Consider the following 19,119-nt stretch of genomic DNA (forward strand, 5'->3'; position numbering starts at 1 on the left):
GCATTGGCATGCCACCCCTAGGCTCATCTCTAGTGAGCCCGGTTTTATCCCCTTCCCCCTTCAAACCTAGTTTAAAGCCCTCTCAGTGAGCCCCGCCAATTCATGAGCGAGAATCCTTTTCCCCCTGCGAGACAGCTGAACTCCACCTGTCGCCAGCAGGCCCGGTGCCGTGTAAACCTCCCCATGATCAAAAAAGCCGGAATTCCACCGATGGCACTGGTTCACTCAGGCTTAAGCTTAAAATTATAGTTATGCAAAACTACATCTGATTTCCCATCCTTTGTTTAACTTCCCGTGTTAAAGCAACTCTACGGTACGGTGAATCCCACCTGTTTCACCTCCTTCTTGACAAAGTAGTTTTTAGTGAGAGACAAGCAGGTCTGAAGCAGCAGCACAGGCTCATCGATGAACTGTGGGCAGGAGGGACTCCTCTCCCGTCCGGCTCGTAATGATGTAGCCAGGGGGGTGTGAGTGGCCAACTCCTGCCCACTAGACACCAGGACAGACTGCAGCGGGGACAGATTCAGGATCGCCGGAGATGAAGGCAGCATGCACCCTGTGGCAACCTCCCTCCGCCCCCTGGCACAACCCAGCCGGCGAGGCACATCCCCGGTCTCCTGGCTTGCACCCCAAACTGCAGGAAGGGCTGAGGTAGTGCCATAACCGAGCTGGGAAAACCTTGAGCAAGTCAAATCCACAGGCAAGGAGCAGTGAGAGCCCAAGGGGGGCTCTCCTCCACCCTGAGCAGACTACAAAAAAAAAACCTTAAAAATACAGGGACAGGGGCAGGATGCCACTTTGGTGACAGAGCTGGAAGTGCAGCCTCCAACACACAAATAGCCTGAAATAAGATCAGAAAAATTGCATTTTTTTTACATGCAGAGGCTCCAGCCCTTTCGGCACTGGGAGCTGTGGGATTTTATGCTTAGCAGGCGCAGATGCCGCTGCCGGCAGAGGTCAGCTCCGGCACGCCGCTGCGCACACGCAGAAACACCCACGGGCCTGGTCGAGCTCCATTGGCCCCGGGGACAAGGTCCCTGCAGCGGGGACACTGGGAGCGTGGCCCAGGCAGGTAGGCAGCAGCCAGACAGCTCCCCGAAGGACGCGTGGGACAAGGTACGTGGGGTTTTGCGTTTGCACATAGCAGACAGACACGCAGATTTTTTTCTTACGCAGACTCACGGAAGAGGGAGCTGGCGGCTGAGCCGTCCCGGTGCTCCCATGCCGAGCGCGGCGCTTCCTGCTCAAGGACAAGTCTGGGTTACTCCAATCTTGTGTACTTAGCACGCTGCTTTGAGGCTTTTCTCCCTCCCCGCACAATAAGACACCTTGCATTAAAGCTCTAAATATCAGAAAAGCAGGAATTAAGAACATATTTGCAAGACTTTCCAGAGTTTAGATTTCTTATAGTATTAAAAATAGTTCAGGAAGGCAGGCAGCCTCTTCAAAGGAAAAATCTGCTTTATTTTCCACACACCACACTTTTTTTTTATTAGTATCCTGTGACAAATCCTGCTAACATGGGAATTACAAGGTTAGGAGTTAATGTAAAGCTGAGCCCTGTGGGAAGCAGGACCGAGGCAGCATGGGCAGGCTGCCAGCCTCTTAGCAGGCACCCGTGGGCTAGGCAGCAGCGGCAGCACCCCGTGGGGGGGGGGGACGGGCCCCAGGGTGGGGGGGGGACGGGCCAGGGCCAGAAACTCCCTTAAACATTAACACATAGTTGTGGGATATTCCAGCAGTAACTTCTCATAAAATATTGGGGACAGACTGGTGAAAGAAAAAGATTTTCTGTTTAAAAAAAACATCATAAAACCTGCATTTTGAGCTCTCAACAGCGCCCTAAATTTTAATTGTCCATATCATTGCAATGAGGACAAGACAGCACCTAAATATTCATGCAACCCGTTTGTTTGGGTTTTTTTTAAACTAACATGGAAATGTGCCTGTTTACGTACAAAGTACATTCCTACACCTATTTTGCTGAGCACAGTGCCCTGCAATAGCTGTGCCCGCAGCGCAGGGAGCCATGCCCCAGGTTGCCTGTGCAGGTACAGCATCCTGGCCAACCTACTGAAATCGCTCCTCGCTGCGCCCAACACCTCCATCAACCATGCACTGAAAGGGTGCCAGCACCTAACGAGCCACACCCCTTCCCAGAGCAGCTCACCCTCCAGGATGGCTCTGCTAGAGACCGGCAAGTACCCACAGGGCTCAGTCCTCGGCGGCATGAATCCCGACCTCGCCAGCGAGAGGCAGACGGCCTCCTTCAGCGTGGAAAAGCTCACGGCCCGGCTGGATGGTGGTGCAGAGCACACTCGGATACGGAGGGCAGTGGGTGAGTGAGCCTTACGAGGCCTCTGGCTGCGGGCTGGTACAGAACATGCCTACATCCCGCTGTTTCTGCTTCTCCTTTGCATGATGGGTTTTGTGCTCCCAGGTATTTGCTTATCGCCCATCTCTTAAAAAAGTGGGAGCATGGAGTTGGAGTCCCTGCTAGTGTAAATCAACACGACTCCTCTGCAGCCACTCCCGCTGTCTGAAGCTTTTCCCCTTGCCTGCTCCCATCCCCAGTATCTCTGGCAAGACTGGTTAAACTGGAATACAAGGACCGAGGGTCACACGGGCAGGCATCTTTGTGCAAGAGGGATGCGCACAGGGGCTAGCGCTGCTGCGCAGCGATGCACGCCATGCGTGAACCGCAGCCAACGACACCCTCGGCACATCAGGCTCATCCAGGTGGGAATTCCTTGTGTGGGATGGCTTGGCCAGGCTGAGCTGCTCTCACTCGTGATGTGTGTGCTGAAAAATGACTGGGTGCTCAGAAGAAACAGAGGAAAAAAAACCAAAGCAAGCTCTTTTGTCTCTTTAACTACCCCCATATGATACCCTTATCAAACGAAAATGGCACAGGCCACTGGGATCTCACGCTTCACTGTAAAACTGGAGTTCAGTAGAACTTTAAATGTGAATGGACTCAAAGATTTCAAGGCAAAAAGGGAGCAGCGGGAGCATTCAGGCTGACACAGAAAGAGCAAACACAAGAGTCGCTTTGCAATGCTGTGAAGGGCTGGTAAAGTCACGAGCCGAAGCGCTGGTGCTGAGTGGGACACCCAGCAGCTCCGGCCATTAGCTGCCCTCCGGGCAAAACCGGCTAACCGCAGCTCTTGCTGCTGTCACAGCACGGGAACAGCAATTAGACAGAGAGATCCATGGCATTTTCTGTCTGAGGCACAAAGTCACCTCAGACGCCCTGACCAGGGACGGTGCCTTACCCTGCAGGGTCACTATTCCACTCAACAGACCCCTCTCTCAGGCCCACTCGCTTCCCCTCCCCTCTTCCTTCCCCAAACCTACCGCTTTTCAGAGTTAGGCGTGAGAGCCATCAGAGCCAGCACTGACAAAATAAAACCTGCCTGCAGTCACCCTAAAAAGTCACAGCATCAGTGTCCATGACCCCAGTCCTGCCCGCTCCTCCCAAGCAGGGCTCGAGGCACTGCCTGCACCTCCCCAGCCCCAGGAGAACCAACTCTTCTGTGTTGCTTTGCAGTTGAAGCTATCGAATGTGACCCTGTATTTAGCAGAGAAAATCAGTATTTCCAGAGCCAGAATGAGAGGTATGAAGCAGCAGTCAGAAAGGCTGTTCATCTCCAGAAAAAGATGCACGAGATGGGATGGACTGAGGACGGACCGGAATTTAAGTACATTTACAGGTGATTTTTTTTTTTTTAACGTACAACTAATTTTTTGTTAGAAGTTTTGTATGCCAACAAGAATCGGCTTTAGCAAAGGCTGGGAGAGGCCAAGAATTGACAGATAAGGTTTTGATACAAACGTGCTGCAGGTTTTTACTTTAGCAGCACACTCAGGAAAAGGGAAAATGCTGATATACGGCAGGGAACTTCTCAAAGAGCAGCACATGGGTACGGCGTGATAGATCACAGCAGTTCACATCCCCAGTGTGATACTTCCACTTCAGCAAGCTCCTTACTTATGCTGAAAACCCATATTGTATTAAAAAAAAAAGAAAAAAACCACTTAGTTTGTAGGTAAATGGAATAAAATATTTTTCACAATCCTTTCCTTAAAAAAATTTTCTTAACACTTTGCATGGAGTTGAGCTCCACATTTTAGTTTTAATTGCTTGCCCCTCCTTCTTCCCCCCTTTGCTAAATCAAAGTACCCGTTTGCTGTTGCCCAGTGCACACTCTTAGTTTGGTGGGGTTACATACTCAGTAAGAAGGTGCAAGTTCAAAAGCGCCATTCAAAAGGGCAATGCCTGCACCTCACAAATCATCACTGACACTCAAAGTCATTTCCCAATATTTCTTCATATGAAAGATTATAATTTTTTTACATTAAGCTCTTCGCCACCTACAGCAAGTAGGACTGATAAAGGGGGAAATCTTCCATCAAGAGCTCTTGGACCTGATCATTATATTCCCAATAAAAAGCAGCTCTCCGCTCCTCCCTCAGAAGAAAAAAAAAATCCCAGCAGATTTTAAAAACCTGACAAAACTCAACCGCCTCTCCCACCTAGGTTTGCTTTTATCAGGCCCCTGACGCCAAGGGCTTCGGCAGGGCCAGCCCTGTGCTACCACGTTTTGCTGGATTAAGAGCACAGCCTGTCTCGCAGGACAGCTCCTTTCTGGTGAAACACCAGGTGAGCACCAAGCTCTTACTGACAAAGTCCTGGTGCCTCCTGGTGCCAGACACAGTGAATCACCTGCGCACATTTAAAAGCCAGCTTTTTTTAAATCGCAGTTAAAGTAACATTATTTCTGGATGGGCTGCCAAGGGTTCATTAAGTCTTTGTCTGCCAATCAAAGCAATTTCCCTTTAACTTCTTTGTTCATATTTTCCCCCCCACTTTTTCAGCATGACTGATTCTCTCTCAGGGCCAGTATAAAAGAAAGGGTGCAGTCATCTCTTAACAATAAAAAGTATCTATTTAGAATGAGATGCTCTCTAGAGCACTGCAGTAAAGCAACGTGCTAACAGCCATACAAAGCTACCGAGAACAGCAGAGCCACTTACTTTTGGGTGTGAGAGGACACGTACTTATATCTGTGAGGTGATTCAACCACACTGAGGAACCCCAGGAAGAGGGACTATATTCCTCATATTTTCTTAGGATTTCTCGCACACAAAATAAAAAAAAAAAAAGAGTTTCTGATTTGCACCATGGAAATTACTGTACCCAAGTTCCCACACACAGGTTCTGGAGTAGTGCTTTTTAGGACGTATGCAGCCCTATCAGCTGGCAATGGCGAAGGGCCTGACCAGACAATAAACCAGGTGTTACAAGGATGTATTTGAATTCTTCCACAAGAAAAAAAACCATCTCAAGTCAGGCCAAATCTCCATGAACCCCAGACAGTGACTGACAGCAAACACCCAGGGAATAGCACAGCAACAAACCCAACGTACCGGAGTATTTCCCCAGAATGGGAATGGGAAGGTTCAGGAAATCCAGGTTTCAGGTGCCTACATATGTAATTCAGTCCAATGTGCCCCACAGTGAATTGCCAGGGTTTGGGGGTTTTAGGGTAGGGTGGTGGGGGGTTTTTAGCTCAGCCTTAAAATGTGACTTAAATAATCAGGAAAAAAAATCCTATGAAAATCAAGATATGAAGGGCTCACAAGCTATCGGAGCCACAGGAGCTTTGGAGCTGGGCTGTGTTTTTAGGAGCTCAGCATCTGCTGCTCAGAACAGATAATTCTTCCAAGAGCAAGTGAAATAATGAGCTAGCAACACTTAAGCAAACTATGTTATGAAAGAAGGAACAAAAGCAGCTTGGAAGAGCACTTTTCCTGCAATACTGTGTTGATACTGGATGTTGGGTGAGGTATGACAACGCAGAAATCAAAAGGCAGCAGGTGGTACTGTCTGGTGACCGCCACAGTGTCACTGCCTCATTCATCACATCCCTGGAACTGCATCCGTGTAAAAATGCCCCTTGTGCCTTCTCCGCAGGGCACTGTCAGGAGACATCGCGTTTCTCCTTCACCGCATCTTCATGAGAAGTATTTCGATGCTGGGCTCCGACAAACAGATTGCCAAATGGATTCCTCTCGCCACCCAGTATCAGCTCATTGGAAGCTACGCCCAGACCGAACTGGGGCACGGTAAGGCTGCAGAGAAAACAGCGTTTCCGTAGGACAAGACACTCTGGCCCAGATTCTCGGGGGAATTTGAGTTCAAGCTGTCTGTGCTTCACTGAGGCAGGGGTGGCTGGGGGTGTGGGAAATGCCACCTGCGTGTTAGAGGTTGATGTCCTCAGCGTTCCTCTGCAAGCTGGAGATGCGCTGGCTTTGGTTTTGCCAATGCGGAAAAAATAACAAAAGCGAGGGTGAAAGCTCATGGTTAGATACCAGGCAGTCACCATCGGTGGAGGGGATCAGCCAGGCAGCTTGACCAAGTTGGTGGTTGTCACCAGGAACCAGGCAGCTTGCCTGAGTACCATTGGCTCACGAGATCTTTGCAGGAGATGGTGTGGGGTCACTGGGAGCATCATCCCACAGTTCTCGTTAGGAGGGTAAACCACAAAACCCGGGTAATACCCACACTAGCCTCCAGGGATCCTCCACTCTCTCCATCCTTGTGATACATCAAGAGATATTTTGTTTGTTTGTTTGTTTGTTTGTTTTTAAAAAGGTACTTATCTTCAGGGTTTGGAAACAACAGCAGTCTTTGATATCACTACACAGGAGTTTATACTGAACACACCAAAGATCTCTGCCATGAAGTGGTGGCCTGGAGACAGTAAGTACCAGACACAGTATTTTGGTTTTCCTTATTTGCCTCCTTCAGTTACTCGGTCTGCCCTGCTCAAGCTCCATGTTTGAGGACCCAGGTGTTAGCAGAGGACTTCAGTAAGAGACGCACACATCGAGAGGCAAGTAAGAGACCAAAGGGTTTTGTACAAGTTCAAAGGCCAGGAGGGAGCCACCATCACCTATCAAAAGCCCTTGGGTGGCTGGGTTGGAGAACTTCACTCAGGGAAACTCCTGCATCTGCAGGAATCAATCTTCTCTTCTTTGTAAATAATACTCAGATGACCAAAAACTGCAGGGAGGTCATCAGCATAAAGGATCAGCATAAAGGATTCAAGTCATCAGCCAGTCTCAGCATAAAGGATTCAAGTGTGAAATTCATGGCTCCCTTCAGGAAGGTATTTCACAGAAAATAGCTGGAGTTACTCTAACAGCCACAGCACTTCCCACTCTCTCAGCACTGCATGAACTACTTATTTTTTCTCATCTGCTGATGCAAACTGTTCATCCAAGCCTCATGGGCCACGACAGAGGCAGAAGGGTGATGCAACTTCCAAGAGCAGGCTCAGAACGCAGATTTAGGCAACCTCCAGCTTCCAGCATCTGTGGATCACAGCTACCCTGACCCATATGTTAGCAAGACCTAACACATAATTAGCACTGACTGCTGTTAACTGTGGAAGTGTTTGTGCTGTACCTTGTCTTAAGGGAATGGGGCTGTTTTTCTTCTCGCAGTGGGAAGGTCAGCAACCCACACAGTGGTCTTCGCTCAGCTGTACGTCCAGGGGAAGTGCTACGGCGTGCATCCCTTCATTGTGCAGATACGCAGCCTTCAGGACCATTCACTCTGCCCAGGTAAATGACCCCAGACATCACAGCACTTGTGCACGTGCTCTGCCTATTTTGCCCTTAAATGTGTCCTAAAACATTGGGCCCGGGGAGAGAGAGTTATAAATTGCCAAAACCAAACCAACCAAGACAAATACCCAAGGCATAGTTATCATTAACCCCAACCTTTTTATCTAAAGGAAGATTTAATGTATCTTCAGGCATATCCAGACCAAGACTCCTTCTTAACCAGAAGCCTGGGCTGCTCTGACCACCTCTGCATTAACACCTCAGTTCTGACCCCAGCCAACACAAGTAACAGATGGATCATGGAAACAAACTACCATTTGAATGCCTGTTTCATCCCTCAGGCAAGATCACCCATGCTGGGGAAGAAGCAGAGCTGAATGTGCCCTTCCTTTGAGATCCCCAGCCTGACACAAAATGGGGAGGAAAAAAGTTCAAGTGGGAATAAGCAGGCTATGTTTCCTCCCGCTGCAGGCATAACTGCAGGAGACATTGGTCCCAAAATGAATTTTGAGCACGTTGACAACGGCTACCTCATGCTGCAGAACGTGCGCGTCCCCAGGGAGAACATGCTGAACAAGTTTTGCGAGGTATGTACGGATTCACATCACAGACTCGCCTGTCAGACTCTCATTGCACGGCGAAAGAGACGACAGGGACCTGCCTAAATTTAGGACAAAAATCTTCCTTTGAGGTGTCTGCAAGTCTCTGCGGTTTTATCAAGGGCAGAAGTTACCTGAATCCTAAATGAATCTCGGTGTCAGGAATTCCACGTTCAGAGGTTGGGAATCACAGGGCAGGCAGAACCTATCTATCTGAGCCAGAAGCAGTGAGAGTTTGTCTCTTCAAAAGGATATCTTTCATCCGTCATACATAAAAATATTTAGTTTTGCGTTCAGTGAAGGATTTTGATGTCCATTTTATTCTACGCATAGACATTACACAACCATCCTAGTACTGAAGTATTGAAGAAGGTGGCATCTAACATCCTCTCTCTACTCTAGGTTCAACCAGATGGCACCTATGCAAGATGGGGGTCACAGAAGATTAATTATTTCACAATGACTACAGTGCGCATTTCCCTCATTTCAGACGAAGTTATAATACCTCTAATGAAAGCTTGCACCATTGCCATCCGATACTCTGTGGTTCGCCGGCAGTCCAAGTTAAAGCCTGGGTAATGCCACGCAAGTCCGCAGCGGTGGGAAGGGGACCATACACCATGTTCCCCCGCACCAGTCTGTATTTCTACTTTTCATCTTATCTTTCAGCACATCACTGGCTTATTTCCTGGCCCAGATAGGGTATTACAAACATGCTTCCCCATTATTTACATTAATGAGCTTCAGTCAAAGTGCAAGAGAATGTTTACAGTTCTTTCTAAGATAAGCTTCATAGTTTGAATAGCTCAGCGGTTCACACAGGCAACTTATTTTTCTTATAACTGGCCTTCCCATGTAATCCCATAACTCAGCATCATCCAGACAAAGCGGACAAGTTGCTGAATTCTTATGCCGTAGCATCCTACTAGTAGGCGCGACACTAAAATACCTTCCAACATCCACAGTTCCAATATCCACACTTTACAACACCGAAATTTATTAGTCTGGTAAGAATCCCTGTAATTTTTAAATAGATATTTTCATTTGAATGGATTTCAAAAATTTCCACTTAAATCTCCTTTCAAAAGCAGGAAGATCCTAATGAGAACATGGTTTGGTTCAAACACAAACCAAACACAAGAGTACAGCATGCTGAACTATTGTAATAACCAGTTCCATCATTTGAAGTCCTAAGTGTACTAACTATAGCAAAAGTGGTAAAGAACATCCAAAAAAAGCCCAGAAAGCTTAAAATCATTTAGACTCAAATATTTTCAGAGAAACCTATCTACACCCAGGGCCACAAGATCCAGTTTGAAAAGTTTTTCAGGGTGCAGTGCCACCGCATCCCCTATGACACCTAACAACTTGCTGTCCTTGAAGGCTTCATCCTCATCCTCTCCCGCAGTCCCTGTTCCCCCTCCGTACCGACCGATCACACATTGCAGCCTTTTCTACTCTGTTAGGCTGGTTCACCAACACAGCAGAAAAATCACTTTTTTTCCTGGTTGGGCTTGTTTCTCTAACAGCTGAGCAAGCTGGGCAGATTTGCTGCCACGAGATCGGCTCAGTCCTGTTCACATACTGCTTCTTGGTAATGCGAAATGCCGTTTTTCATTATGCAACAGGTAAACTAACAGTAGCTACGCCCATGTCCGTATCAGCTGTCTTCCAACAGGGAACAAGAAGCAAAAATCCTTGACTACCAGACTCAGCAAGAGAAATTGCTGCCGCAGTTGGCAGCAGCCTATGCCTTTCATTTCATCAACAACTACCTGCAGGAGCTATTTGACAAGGTGTACAGAGAGATCCAGAGGAAGAAGTTCGACACGCTGCCGGAGGTGAGCTGCAGCAGGATTCACTCGTACAGCTGGTTTGCACTTAGGCTGCACTTCTCATCTCTGAGTATCAAAGTATTTTAGCAAACCGGACAAACATTCCTCTCGCCACTAGATAACTGGAGAGAGAGAGAAAGCACTAAGAGATCAAATGGCTTGTCCTAGGTCCACAACCAGTCAGCAACAACATTCGCTTCACCACCCCACATTTTTGGCTTTGGGAACTATTGCAGAGTGAAAAGTCCTTGAAAAGCACACCCGTTCGATAAATACCTTGTTCCAAGTAGCTGGTGGTGCAAAGCTTTATTTCACAACTCCATCTACAAATGCACACGCAAATACTCACTTCTGAGCCAAAACCAAAAATGTTACTGTTTAGATAGAATGTAAGATTTCACAACTGGAAGCCTGAAATGAAACCACACTCTGAACAAGGGCTGCCAAAGCCACTGCTGGTTGAGAGAAACCCAAAAATGCATAAACTGACCACAGCATGCCCAGCACGAGGGTGTGCAGCATCCCAGGCAGAAACCAAAGGCCAGGTTCAGGAAGCTGGGTGCTACACCACATTGCGAAGGAGGATCTGACAGGGATTTCATGCCCAGAAATTGCACAAAATTAAAAAAGAAAACTTATCCTGAGCATTGCTTTAGAACACTTTCACCATTAACACTCTGCCTTATTTTTTTTTTTTAAACAGCTCCATGCATTTTCATCGGGCTTTAAAGCCATGGTTACTCAGTACTGCACTTCAGCAGTGGCGATCTGCCTCCAGGCATGCGGGGGACATGGTTACTCCTTGCTGAGTGGACTCCCTTCCTTGTATACTAAAATAGTTGCCTCTTGTATTTATGAAGGGGAAAACACCATTTTGCTCCTGCAAACTGCCAGGTAACAATTCAAACTGGTTCATCTAAAAGCCTGCCCCCTCATTCCTTCAACCTCTACCACTTCTTCTCCAAAACCAGTAAAACCAGCTACTCCTTTCTCACAGCACCTTCTAAAACTACAACTCAGGACATAAACTATTCATGTCTTCTGTCTAACAGGCATGGAGGTGTGTGGGAATCAGATTATATCTTCTATTTTTGGTTTGGGGATGTGTGCAGGTGCTGTTCTGCATAACCTCATTTTCCATCTTTGTCTAGCAGCACAGCAAAAGCATTACTATACAAGTTTGCGTTTTACTTTTTTAAGCAACCGATGTAACGCGATATTGGTAAAGTGAGGTTGAGCCAGAAAAGGTGAAGTTGTTGAATACTGAAAGCGGATGAGTCATGCTCCAAGAACACCGCTTTCCTCTGAACACACAGACTGATGATTATCCAGAGTAGATGAAATACAGGAGAAAGAAACCACAGCTGCTTGAACTTTTAATAACATGTGTTTTTACTAGAAGGAGAAAATCAGTACACTTCCCAGGGACAGAGGTGCTACTACGTAGCTCTGTGCTTGCATGCAGACACCTTTGTACTCATTACTGCCTCTTCTTGCAAGATCAATAGCAAGGTCAGTAGAAATGCTGTAACGTTTTACTTCCAGATCTGGGCAGTCTAGGTCATAGCAGAGGTGCCAAAAAAAATAAGGGAGTAGGGAATGCTCCCTGGACATGTGTTTAGCTCCAAGAAAGGGTCTCATGTTTGTTAACATAATGTGACTGTGTGTTGGGGATCACAGAGGGTAAGAGCAAACCACCATTAAGGCTCCCAGAGCACTAAGACTCAGGCTGCAAAGTTGATAATGTATCTGATCACCATGCTCCTGAGACTGCTAATAGCCACAGCAAGTTTCTTCCTAAAAATTCATCACTACAGATTGCTGCAGCATTAAATACGGTAGACAGGCTACCCCTGAGACCCATCATGGATCAGGTTACTGCAAATAACATGCAAAACAAAAGGTCATTACTTGTTCAAGTCTATTCTGGACCACTGATGGGAAGCGTCACACCTTGCTGCTCCTCACTTGAGCCCACTTTACTTTTTGCATGACCATTTGCTGCATGGGGATCACAACCATACCCTGCTCTGACTGTTACCCTCTTCCCAGGTTCCTGATTAAGTGCTTCATGGCAGCCGGCGCTGGCCAGCCTGTTCCGCCATCTGTCACTTATCTGGCTGCAGTGAAACCCGGGAAGTGTCCAGCCAAGAACAAGTTGGATTTTCTCAGTCCAGATGTTTACACTGAAGCCTATCAACACATGGCAGCCAGGTCAGTACGGAGGACAGGAGACAGGGTTTCTCTCTTTGACATCAGAAATGTGTTAAGAGCTCAGCTTCTTCCTTGCTTTAAAGGGAGGTAAAATAACGTAAGTTACACAAGAATTGACACCATCTGCTCCTGAAAGAGAAAAGGGAGACTCACACAGGATTAACAGCCATGTCAAATGTTCAATATGAAGCTTTCACATTCAGAACATCAGAAGTTTTTAAGCCACGTGCTACCTAACGACTATATTCCAGAGATGATTCTATACCGAGCTGATGGCACTATTTAAGTAAATCCCAGACCACATCACTGAGTTGCCATCCAGTAAAACCTTTAGGCAACTGGACGCTGTGCAATTCTACACAGACAGTTAAAATTTCACATACCTGTGAAACTGATGTTTGTTTTCAATTAACACCACAGCAAACACAGAGCCTCTCATTCTGTCTGTAGCCTTTCAACTATACATTCAGCTACGTGACACAAATAAAAATGGTATCATGAGTTGTCTCATTAGTATTATGTGCACAGTTATGGGCCACATATGCCTCATCTCTGAAAACCAGGCAAACAGATAGACAACTCTGCTGCTGTCATTCAAATCAGTGTAAGAACAGAGCCATTCTTCCGAAAGCTTCAGTGTCAACGGGAGCGGGATTTGGATCCCTGTGTAGAAAAGTAGAAACATAATGTAACATCAGTCCAATATTACCACCGCTTTATTTTGTTTTGCAAACTCTCCTTACAACACACACAACCCAAGAAAAACCCCAGCAGACCCCCTGGTAAACTACCCGGGAAGCCGAGAAGGCAGAAATCCTTCAGTACCGGGGTGGTCCAGCTGCTTCTCGCAATTTGTACTTAGATTTTGCATAATCTAAGTTCGCTCATACTGAGCGTAGATAACTTCAAATGTCAGAAATGCCATTTTGCCAAACGATCACACGCAAGTCTGAGTATGAAATGAGTGCATGTGGGCTGCTATATTCATATACAATATGCTTTTTCAATTTTCCAGACTCATAAGCAGCACAGCAGCTAAACTACAGGACTTGATTCAGTGTGGAGTCAAAAAAACCGACGCGTGGAACCAGTGCACAGTGCAGCTGGTGCAGGCTGCAAAGGTTAGCAAAATTTATCTGCTTATTTGACATTTGTCTTTAGGATACAGTATGCAACAGAAGCAGCATGATTAGCTTGAAGTCTCAGTGCTGTTTATTGTTTCCTGTTAGGATCTAAGGGACACCACAAAGACCAGGGCACCACTGTGGTCTGCATGAAGGAAAAATCGTAGTAAGAAGCAATTCCTGATCTGAAGAATTTGCCATCTGAATAGGCCAGGTAGAAAAAGACTAGGGGGAGTAGAAATGAAAGGGAGGGAGGGAAAAAAAAACAAACCGAAACCCATTCACGGTTATGCTGCCACTACTAGCAGAATCAGACCTCCCATATCCTGCAACAAGAACCCACCAACTCCAGCTAACACTCATCTTTTTATAAGAATCCAGCGTTTCTGGCTCCCAGAGGAAAGCCTCCCCAAAGCCACCCCACTGAAAGCTGGTGGAGTCACAGCAAAGGTGAAACATGCCTGGTATTTCTTACATCTCCCGCTCTCACAAGGAAAGATAACTGCAGGGAAAACAACGAAAAGCAGCGATAACTGCAATGTTAATTACTACTGAAAGAAAAATAAAATCAAAGTCAAATTAATAAGAGATTCAAAACCAACTCCCAGTTCTCGTGGATTAGACAGGCAACCAGCATGCCTTCAGCTGAAGTAGGATCAGGACAGCAACATTTGTTCCCCAAAACAGGGGTTAGTTAGTACAGAACTAAGCAGAAAAGAAAGCAAGAGGGGAGAAAAGCCCTAAATTTAAATGAAAACCAAAACCACCAATACTTCAGTATCTCCAAAAAAGAAAATTCTTTTTTTTAATATGCCATTAAGCGCAATTCCTCTACAATTATGGTGAAGGCCTTCCTTCCTTCCTTCCTTCGCTGAGGAAAGGAAGATTTTGAAACAGATCCACAGCTTATTTTAACTTCATTCAATTTTTAATGAAAAACATCTTGCTGTAATCTGCTGTTCAGCCAGAGCCAACCCAAACTGAAATGGACTCAGCAAGAAGCCCCTGACAGGGGGAAAAAGGAACCCCACACATACCTAACTGTGGTGATACCATCTTGGTGATTTCATAGTAGGGAACAGCCCCCTTGTAGTCAGTCAATGAGATTAAGTCCTTGATGAGTCAAACACTTTCTCAGCAGCAGCTGAGATCCTTTCAAAACCATTGGCAGCATTGATCCGCTCATACCAGTAAGCACGGTTATAATTCTTCAAAACAGAAACTCACTGAGTAAGGGAGCAAAGACTTGATCTCAGCAGCAGCATTTTTTGTGGTCACCCATCTGCCATGCGTCACCCCCCATTTTCAACTACACAGACTCAGTGGAAGCAAGTATTCAATGCTGTAAGCTTGAAAAAGAGCAGAAAAAAAAATGTGTAATTGCCTCAAAAATAAAGGAGACCTCCTATAAACAAAGTGACTTTTAAAAATTACTTTCCCAATAATTGTTTAAATGTAAATATATTTTTAGTGGAATGAAACTGAAGCGAAATGTTCCTATTTGAGATTACCTCTAGAAAAGGCTCTGACCAGCACTCCCCGCACGCAAACCTGAACAAGCCGTTCCCTCCTGCACCCACTCAAATGGGTGGCCGAGGTCTCTGGACTGAAGAGCAGGGAGACCACGTGTCAGAGGAGGAGCTGGAATTCGGCTCCCTCTGAGAAGTGAGGAGGAGAACCTAGACACGGGACTAATCAGAAATAAACTATTTCTGAAGAGCCCTGCAGAGGGCTGGCTGTGGTATTGTCTGTGGCGATTGTGCTGCTAGGCTCTTCAGAAAATGGGATCTGGGCCCCCAAAGTTTCTTAGATACTTCAGGGAGAGGAAGAGTCACCCAAAACCCTTGAGTTTTCCCTGTAACTTTAAAACCTTGATAGCCTGCTGCCTTCCTGGGGCACTTCTGTATTTATTTCTTATTCCACACCTTCCCTGGAGACTCACCCACACGACTGGCACGGCAGCTATATGAACTGACGCCTGCCGGCTCTCAGCTGAGTGGCTCAGACACTGGGTACGGCTTTGTTGCAGACTCCGCACAGCTTAATTGCTTGAGTAGACACCCAGCTTCTCAGGCAGGTTCTGCAGTCCACGCTGGCCTCCACGCTGCTTGACCATGCCGGCAGGAAGAGCTGCAGTGCCGGTGTGCCGTGCTTACACCCACAGCTGGGAGGAGAACTGTACAGTGGGGGAGTGAACCCACGCAGATACCAACACCGCCAACCACCCGCAGTAACGTCAGCGTAACAAGAGTCACCCCCACAAACAGGTGGAGTCAGCCTGCTCCATTTGCTCCGGACCTCAGCTAGTATTTCTGTAACTTGGCAGTTAGACACTCTACTGATGTCTGACCCAGAAATTATCAGTTTACTTAAAACCACAAAAGCGAGAGGTAAGTTTGGTGGCTGTTCTCTGACAACAGATGTTTTCAGAGCTGAAGCCCTACAGACACTGAGCCCAGTGCACCATGAGCCCAAGGCCTTCAGCAAAAGAGTTTTCTCCTGTTGATGTATAACCAAAATTCACTTGCTAGGGGTCAACACAAGCACATTCCAACGTGTTTTGATCACACAAACTCTTTGGGGTATTCGTCAGAAATATTTAGAATAAGTACTACCATGATTTCTGAAACGGTTTTCTGGAGTTTACAAATACCACAGTGTTGCCTGTTTACACCCCCAATTCTCTCCTCTACTGTCGCTGTAAGACATGAATGCAAAAGGCCTGGTCAACCAGCAAACAAAGAATACAGACTGGAAAAGTGCCAGGGAAATGAAAAGGTTTTATATTCTTTGCGAGAACATTTGAGTCGCTTGGCCTACTAAAAGTGTTTTGAGGTGCATTCACTGTTGATTGCATTTGTTTTCCAGGCTCACTGCCACTACATCACAGTGAAAAACTTTGCAGAAACTGTGGAGAAACTCGAGACCAAGGCTGGCATCCAGAAGATTATGAAACATCTTTGTGACCTCTTTGCATTACACGGGATCTTCTCGAATGGAGGAGTCTTCTTGCATGACGGATACGTATCTGGAGCTCAAATGGACATGGTCACAGCATCATACCTGGACCTCCTGGCCGTCATTCGGTGAGCTGCTCTAGCATGAGAGGCGATACACAGCTATTCAGTTTGTCCCTGTGACAGATATAAAATGGTGCTGCTGTACCTATGGCAACATCTCCAAAGTCAATTCACCTCATTCGGTTTTTATTTTCATTGCCTGGCAGCACTAGAAATTGATCGAAACATCTACACAGAGCTCGTTTTCACAGCAAAACAGACCTAAGTATCCAGCTCCTCTGCAATCTCTAAATTAAAGTTCTGTAACGTGAAATCTTAAATTATAAGTCAAGAAATCCTGAACACTTTCTACCATTTGCAGTAGAGCAAAAGCAGGAAAATATGTAGTCAGAGCAGCACTGGCAGGAGGCAGCCACAGCAACCGATCATACACTGCAAAATCTGCTCAAGCCGCAGCTAATACAGCCTACTCTGTTGCCATGGCTGAGTTGCAACTGGTACCCAAACAATCCTGCCTACAGCTAGTTCAGATGCATCTGCTCGACACCATTTATTACTAACTATGTGAATTCTGAGATATGCTAAGGCTTTAACTTACCACAACACTCGCAAAGGCTTTTTGACAAAGGATTCATCTTTCACTACTCAGTGCTGTTTGTTAAGAACAGATTAACTTACAGTGCAGAGAAGTGAGTTGCTACTGTATGTAAAATGCTACTTAAGCCACCTGGAGAGCAACAAGAATACACCATAACCAAGAGCTGAACAGGACAGAGCCGAACAGCAAGCATTTTCAGAACTGATCACAGAGTTCAAGTTAAGCAACAAGCTTAACATAACGTTTTCAAAAGCCTAACTCATCGTCGTCTCTGGAATTCATTGTAAGTCCTCTGTGTTAGCCCACGCCTTGTTAACAGGATTCAAGAACGGAGTGGTATTTACCTGGGTAATTAGAGTCAGTTATTTACAATTAGTAGAAAGGATACACACACTTCCCGGTCTGTAGCAAAAACCCAGCCTTTCCCAAACCCCCAAACAGCCCTTCCCCAAAAGGAACTGGTAGATGCAAATGCCAACATTTGAGCAAACCGCTTTGCATCCCTGTACCTCCGGTGTGGGTACAGCCAGCACGACTTCCTACACCCAGGACGACAGGAGGACGAGGAAAAAGAAACCATCTCCTGCTTAGGAGAAGATGCTGTCATTACATACGTGTCCTTATGCTCTAGCTATCCGTTGCTGACTGCTGTCAGAGTGGCACCTGGGCTAGATGGGCCCTTGCTGCGGTTCAGGGTTGCTTTGTTCTTACACACACAAAGAGAGTAGAAGACCTTGACACCCCATGATGAGGTAATAGAAATACTTAAGAGTAGATGAAGGTTGGAGATCAGCAAAGCACTTCACATCAATCTAGTAGCAACCTTATTCCATTTTGTAAAACAAACACATGCAGCATAAGAAAAACAAAACAAACCCAACAAAAACCAAAACCAAGAACTGGCAGAGTCCACTGAGAAAACATCTGACATGCGATTGAGTCCTAAATTAGGGACGGACCCCAGGTGATTACAAGACCCTGCAAATACCCATTCAACAGTACAGACAACTCAGGGCGTTAGTAGAACATGCCTCTGAGGAATCAAAAGCAGCAGGATTTTCCCCACAGTGCAGGCAAGGGGGAAAACTGGCACGAGATTTTTAGGCTGAGGAACCCGGACAACTGACTTTCAAGTTTACCTTTGACTTATTTTCCTCTCTTACAAAGTAATACCTGCTTCAGTAATTTGAATCTCATTCACCTACTCCTTAGGAAGGATGCTGTGCCACTAGTGGACGCTTTTGACTTCACAGATAAGAGCTTGAATTCTGCACTTGGCAGTTACGACGGACAGGTTTACCAACGGCTTTACGAGTGGGCTCAGAAGTCACCGACCAACAAGCAGGTATGGATGCTGGACTACAGCCAGGCAACTTCTGCATTAGCCAGAGCAGAAATTGTTTGCTTTTCTTTTAATAAAAGCAATCCAGATAAAAGTAAGTGGAATAAGAGCCTTTAATTCTTAGTATTTCACTCTGAACAATGACCTGTGATACTCCAGTTATGCCACCGATAGTCTTAGCTCAGACATTTAACCTAACGATGAATTACAGCCCCCAGAGTACTAGAGCTTGTACCCAGGAGCAGAACTGTCGTGTGCCACCAATGTGGGTTTGATTTTTAAACTTCTATCACTGAGGTAACATTGTACAGAATAAGCTAAAACAAAAGTCTGTTTACATAGTTTACTATTATAGAACAACACTGGGTGGCTGCAAGAGCCACTAATTGCAGGGTATTTTCCATTCACTGGTACTTTTACTAGTGCAATACTTAATTTTTTTTAATAATATGTTTAACCAGAAAGAGTATAAATGTTAAACAAGGCAATTTCATCCTTCATGGTCTTTAGCACTTTACTTTTACTTCTTAATTCATCCATATTGTGGAGCAATGTAAAATTCTGCACGGTGCAAATAGCTATTGCTCTGTTTGAAAACTCATTTTGCCTTAAGTGAGATTTTTACTGTGGTAATCAGCAACCCTTTGAAATTCTACAGCTGAACACAAAATTTGCCTTCAGCAAACATTCAAGTTCAAGCATATTTTGTGAAGTTAAATAGTATGCTGTACTGGTTATGAAGTACATGCTGC

At 46.0% G+C, this 19,119-nt stretch overlaps 1 protein-coding gene across 3 annotated transcripts in view; it reads left to right on the forward strand.

Annotated features, from left to right (window-relative positions):
* Nucleotides 1-1,001: 1,001 nt before the first annotated feature.
* ACOX2 (acyl-CoA oxidase 2, branched chain) overlaps nt 1,002-19,119 on the forward strand; it is a 19,048-nt gene continuing 930 nt past the window's right edge. Inside the window, exons 1-14 of one of the 3 annotated variants that reach the window (XM_009326320.1) lie at nt 1,002-1,116; nt 2,161-2,338; nt 3,551-3,713; nt 5,978-6,129; nt 6,659-6,766; nt 7,513-7,632; nt 8,107-8,222; nt 8,637-8,809; nt 9,913-10,075; nt 10,773-10,963; nt 12,122-12,283; nt 13,299-13,404; nt 16,276-16,493; nt 18,238-18,370. In XM_009326320.1, coding sequence (XP_009324595.1) covers nt 2,179-2,338; nt 3,551-3,713; nt 5,978-6,129; nt 6,659-6,766; nt 7,513-7,632; nt 8,107-8,222; nt 8,637-8,809; nt 9,913-10,075; nt 10,773-10,963; nt 12,122-12,283; nt 13,299-13,404; nt 16,276-16,493; nt 18,238-18,370 — 1,965 coding nt within the window. In that variant the 5' untranslated portion in view covers nt 1,002-1,116; nt 2,161-2,178. Of the gene's footprint in view, nt 1,117-1,191; nt 1,255-2,160; nt 2,339-3,550; nt 3,714-5,977; nt 6,130-6,658; nt 6,767-7,512; nt 7,633-8,106; nt 8,223-8,636; nt 8,810-9,912; nt 10,076-10,772; nt 10,964-12,121; nt 12,284-13,298; nt 13,405-16,275; nt 16,494-18,237; nt 18,371-19,119 lie in introns of those variants that run through there. The other 2 variants (XM_009326321.1, XM_009326322.1) reach the window with 2 other exon arrangements.

This window comes from Pygoscelis adeliae, unplaced genomic scaffold (genome assembly GCF_000699105.1).
Source record: "Pygoscelis adeliae isolate BGI_AS28 unplaced genomic scaffold, ASM69910v1 Scaffold606, whole genome shotgun sequence".
NCBI lineage: Eukaryota > Metazoa > Chordata > Aves > Sphenisciformes > Spheniscidae > Pygoscelis > Pygoscelis adeliae.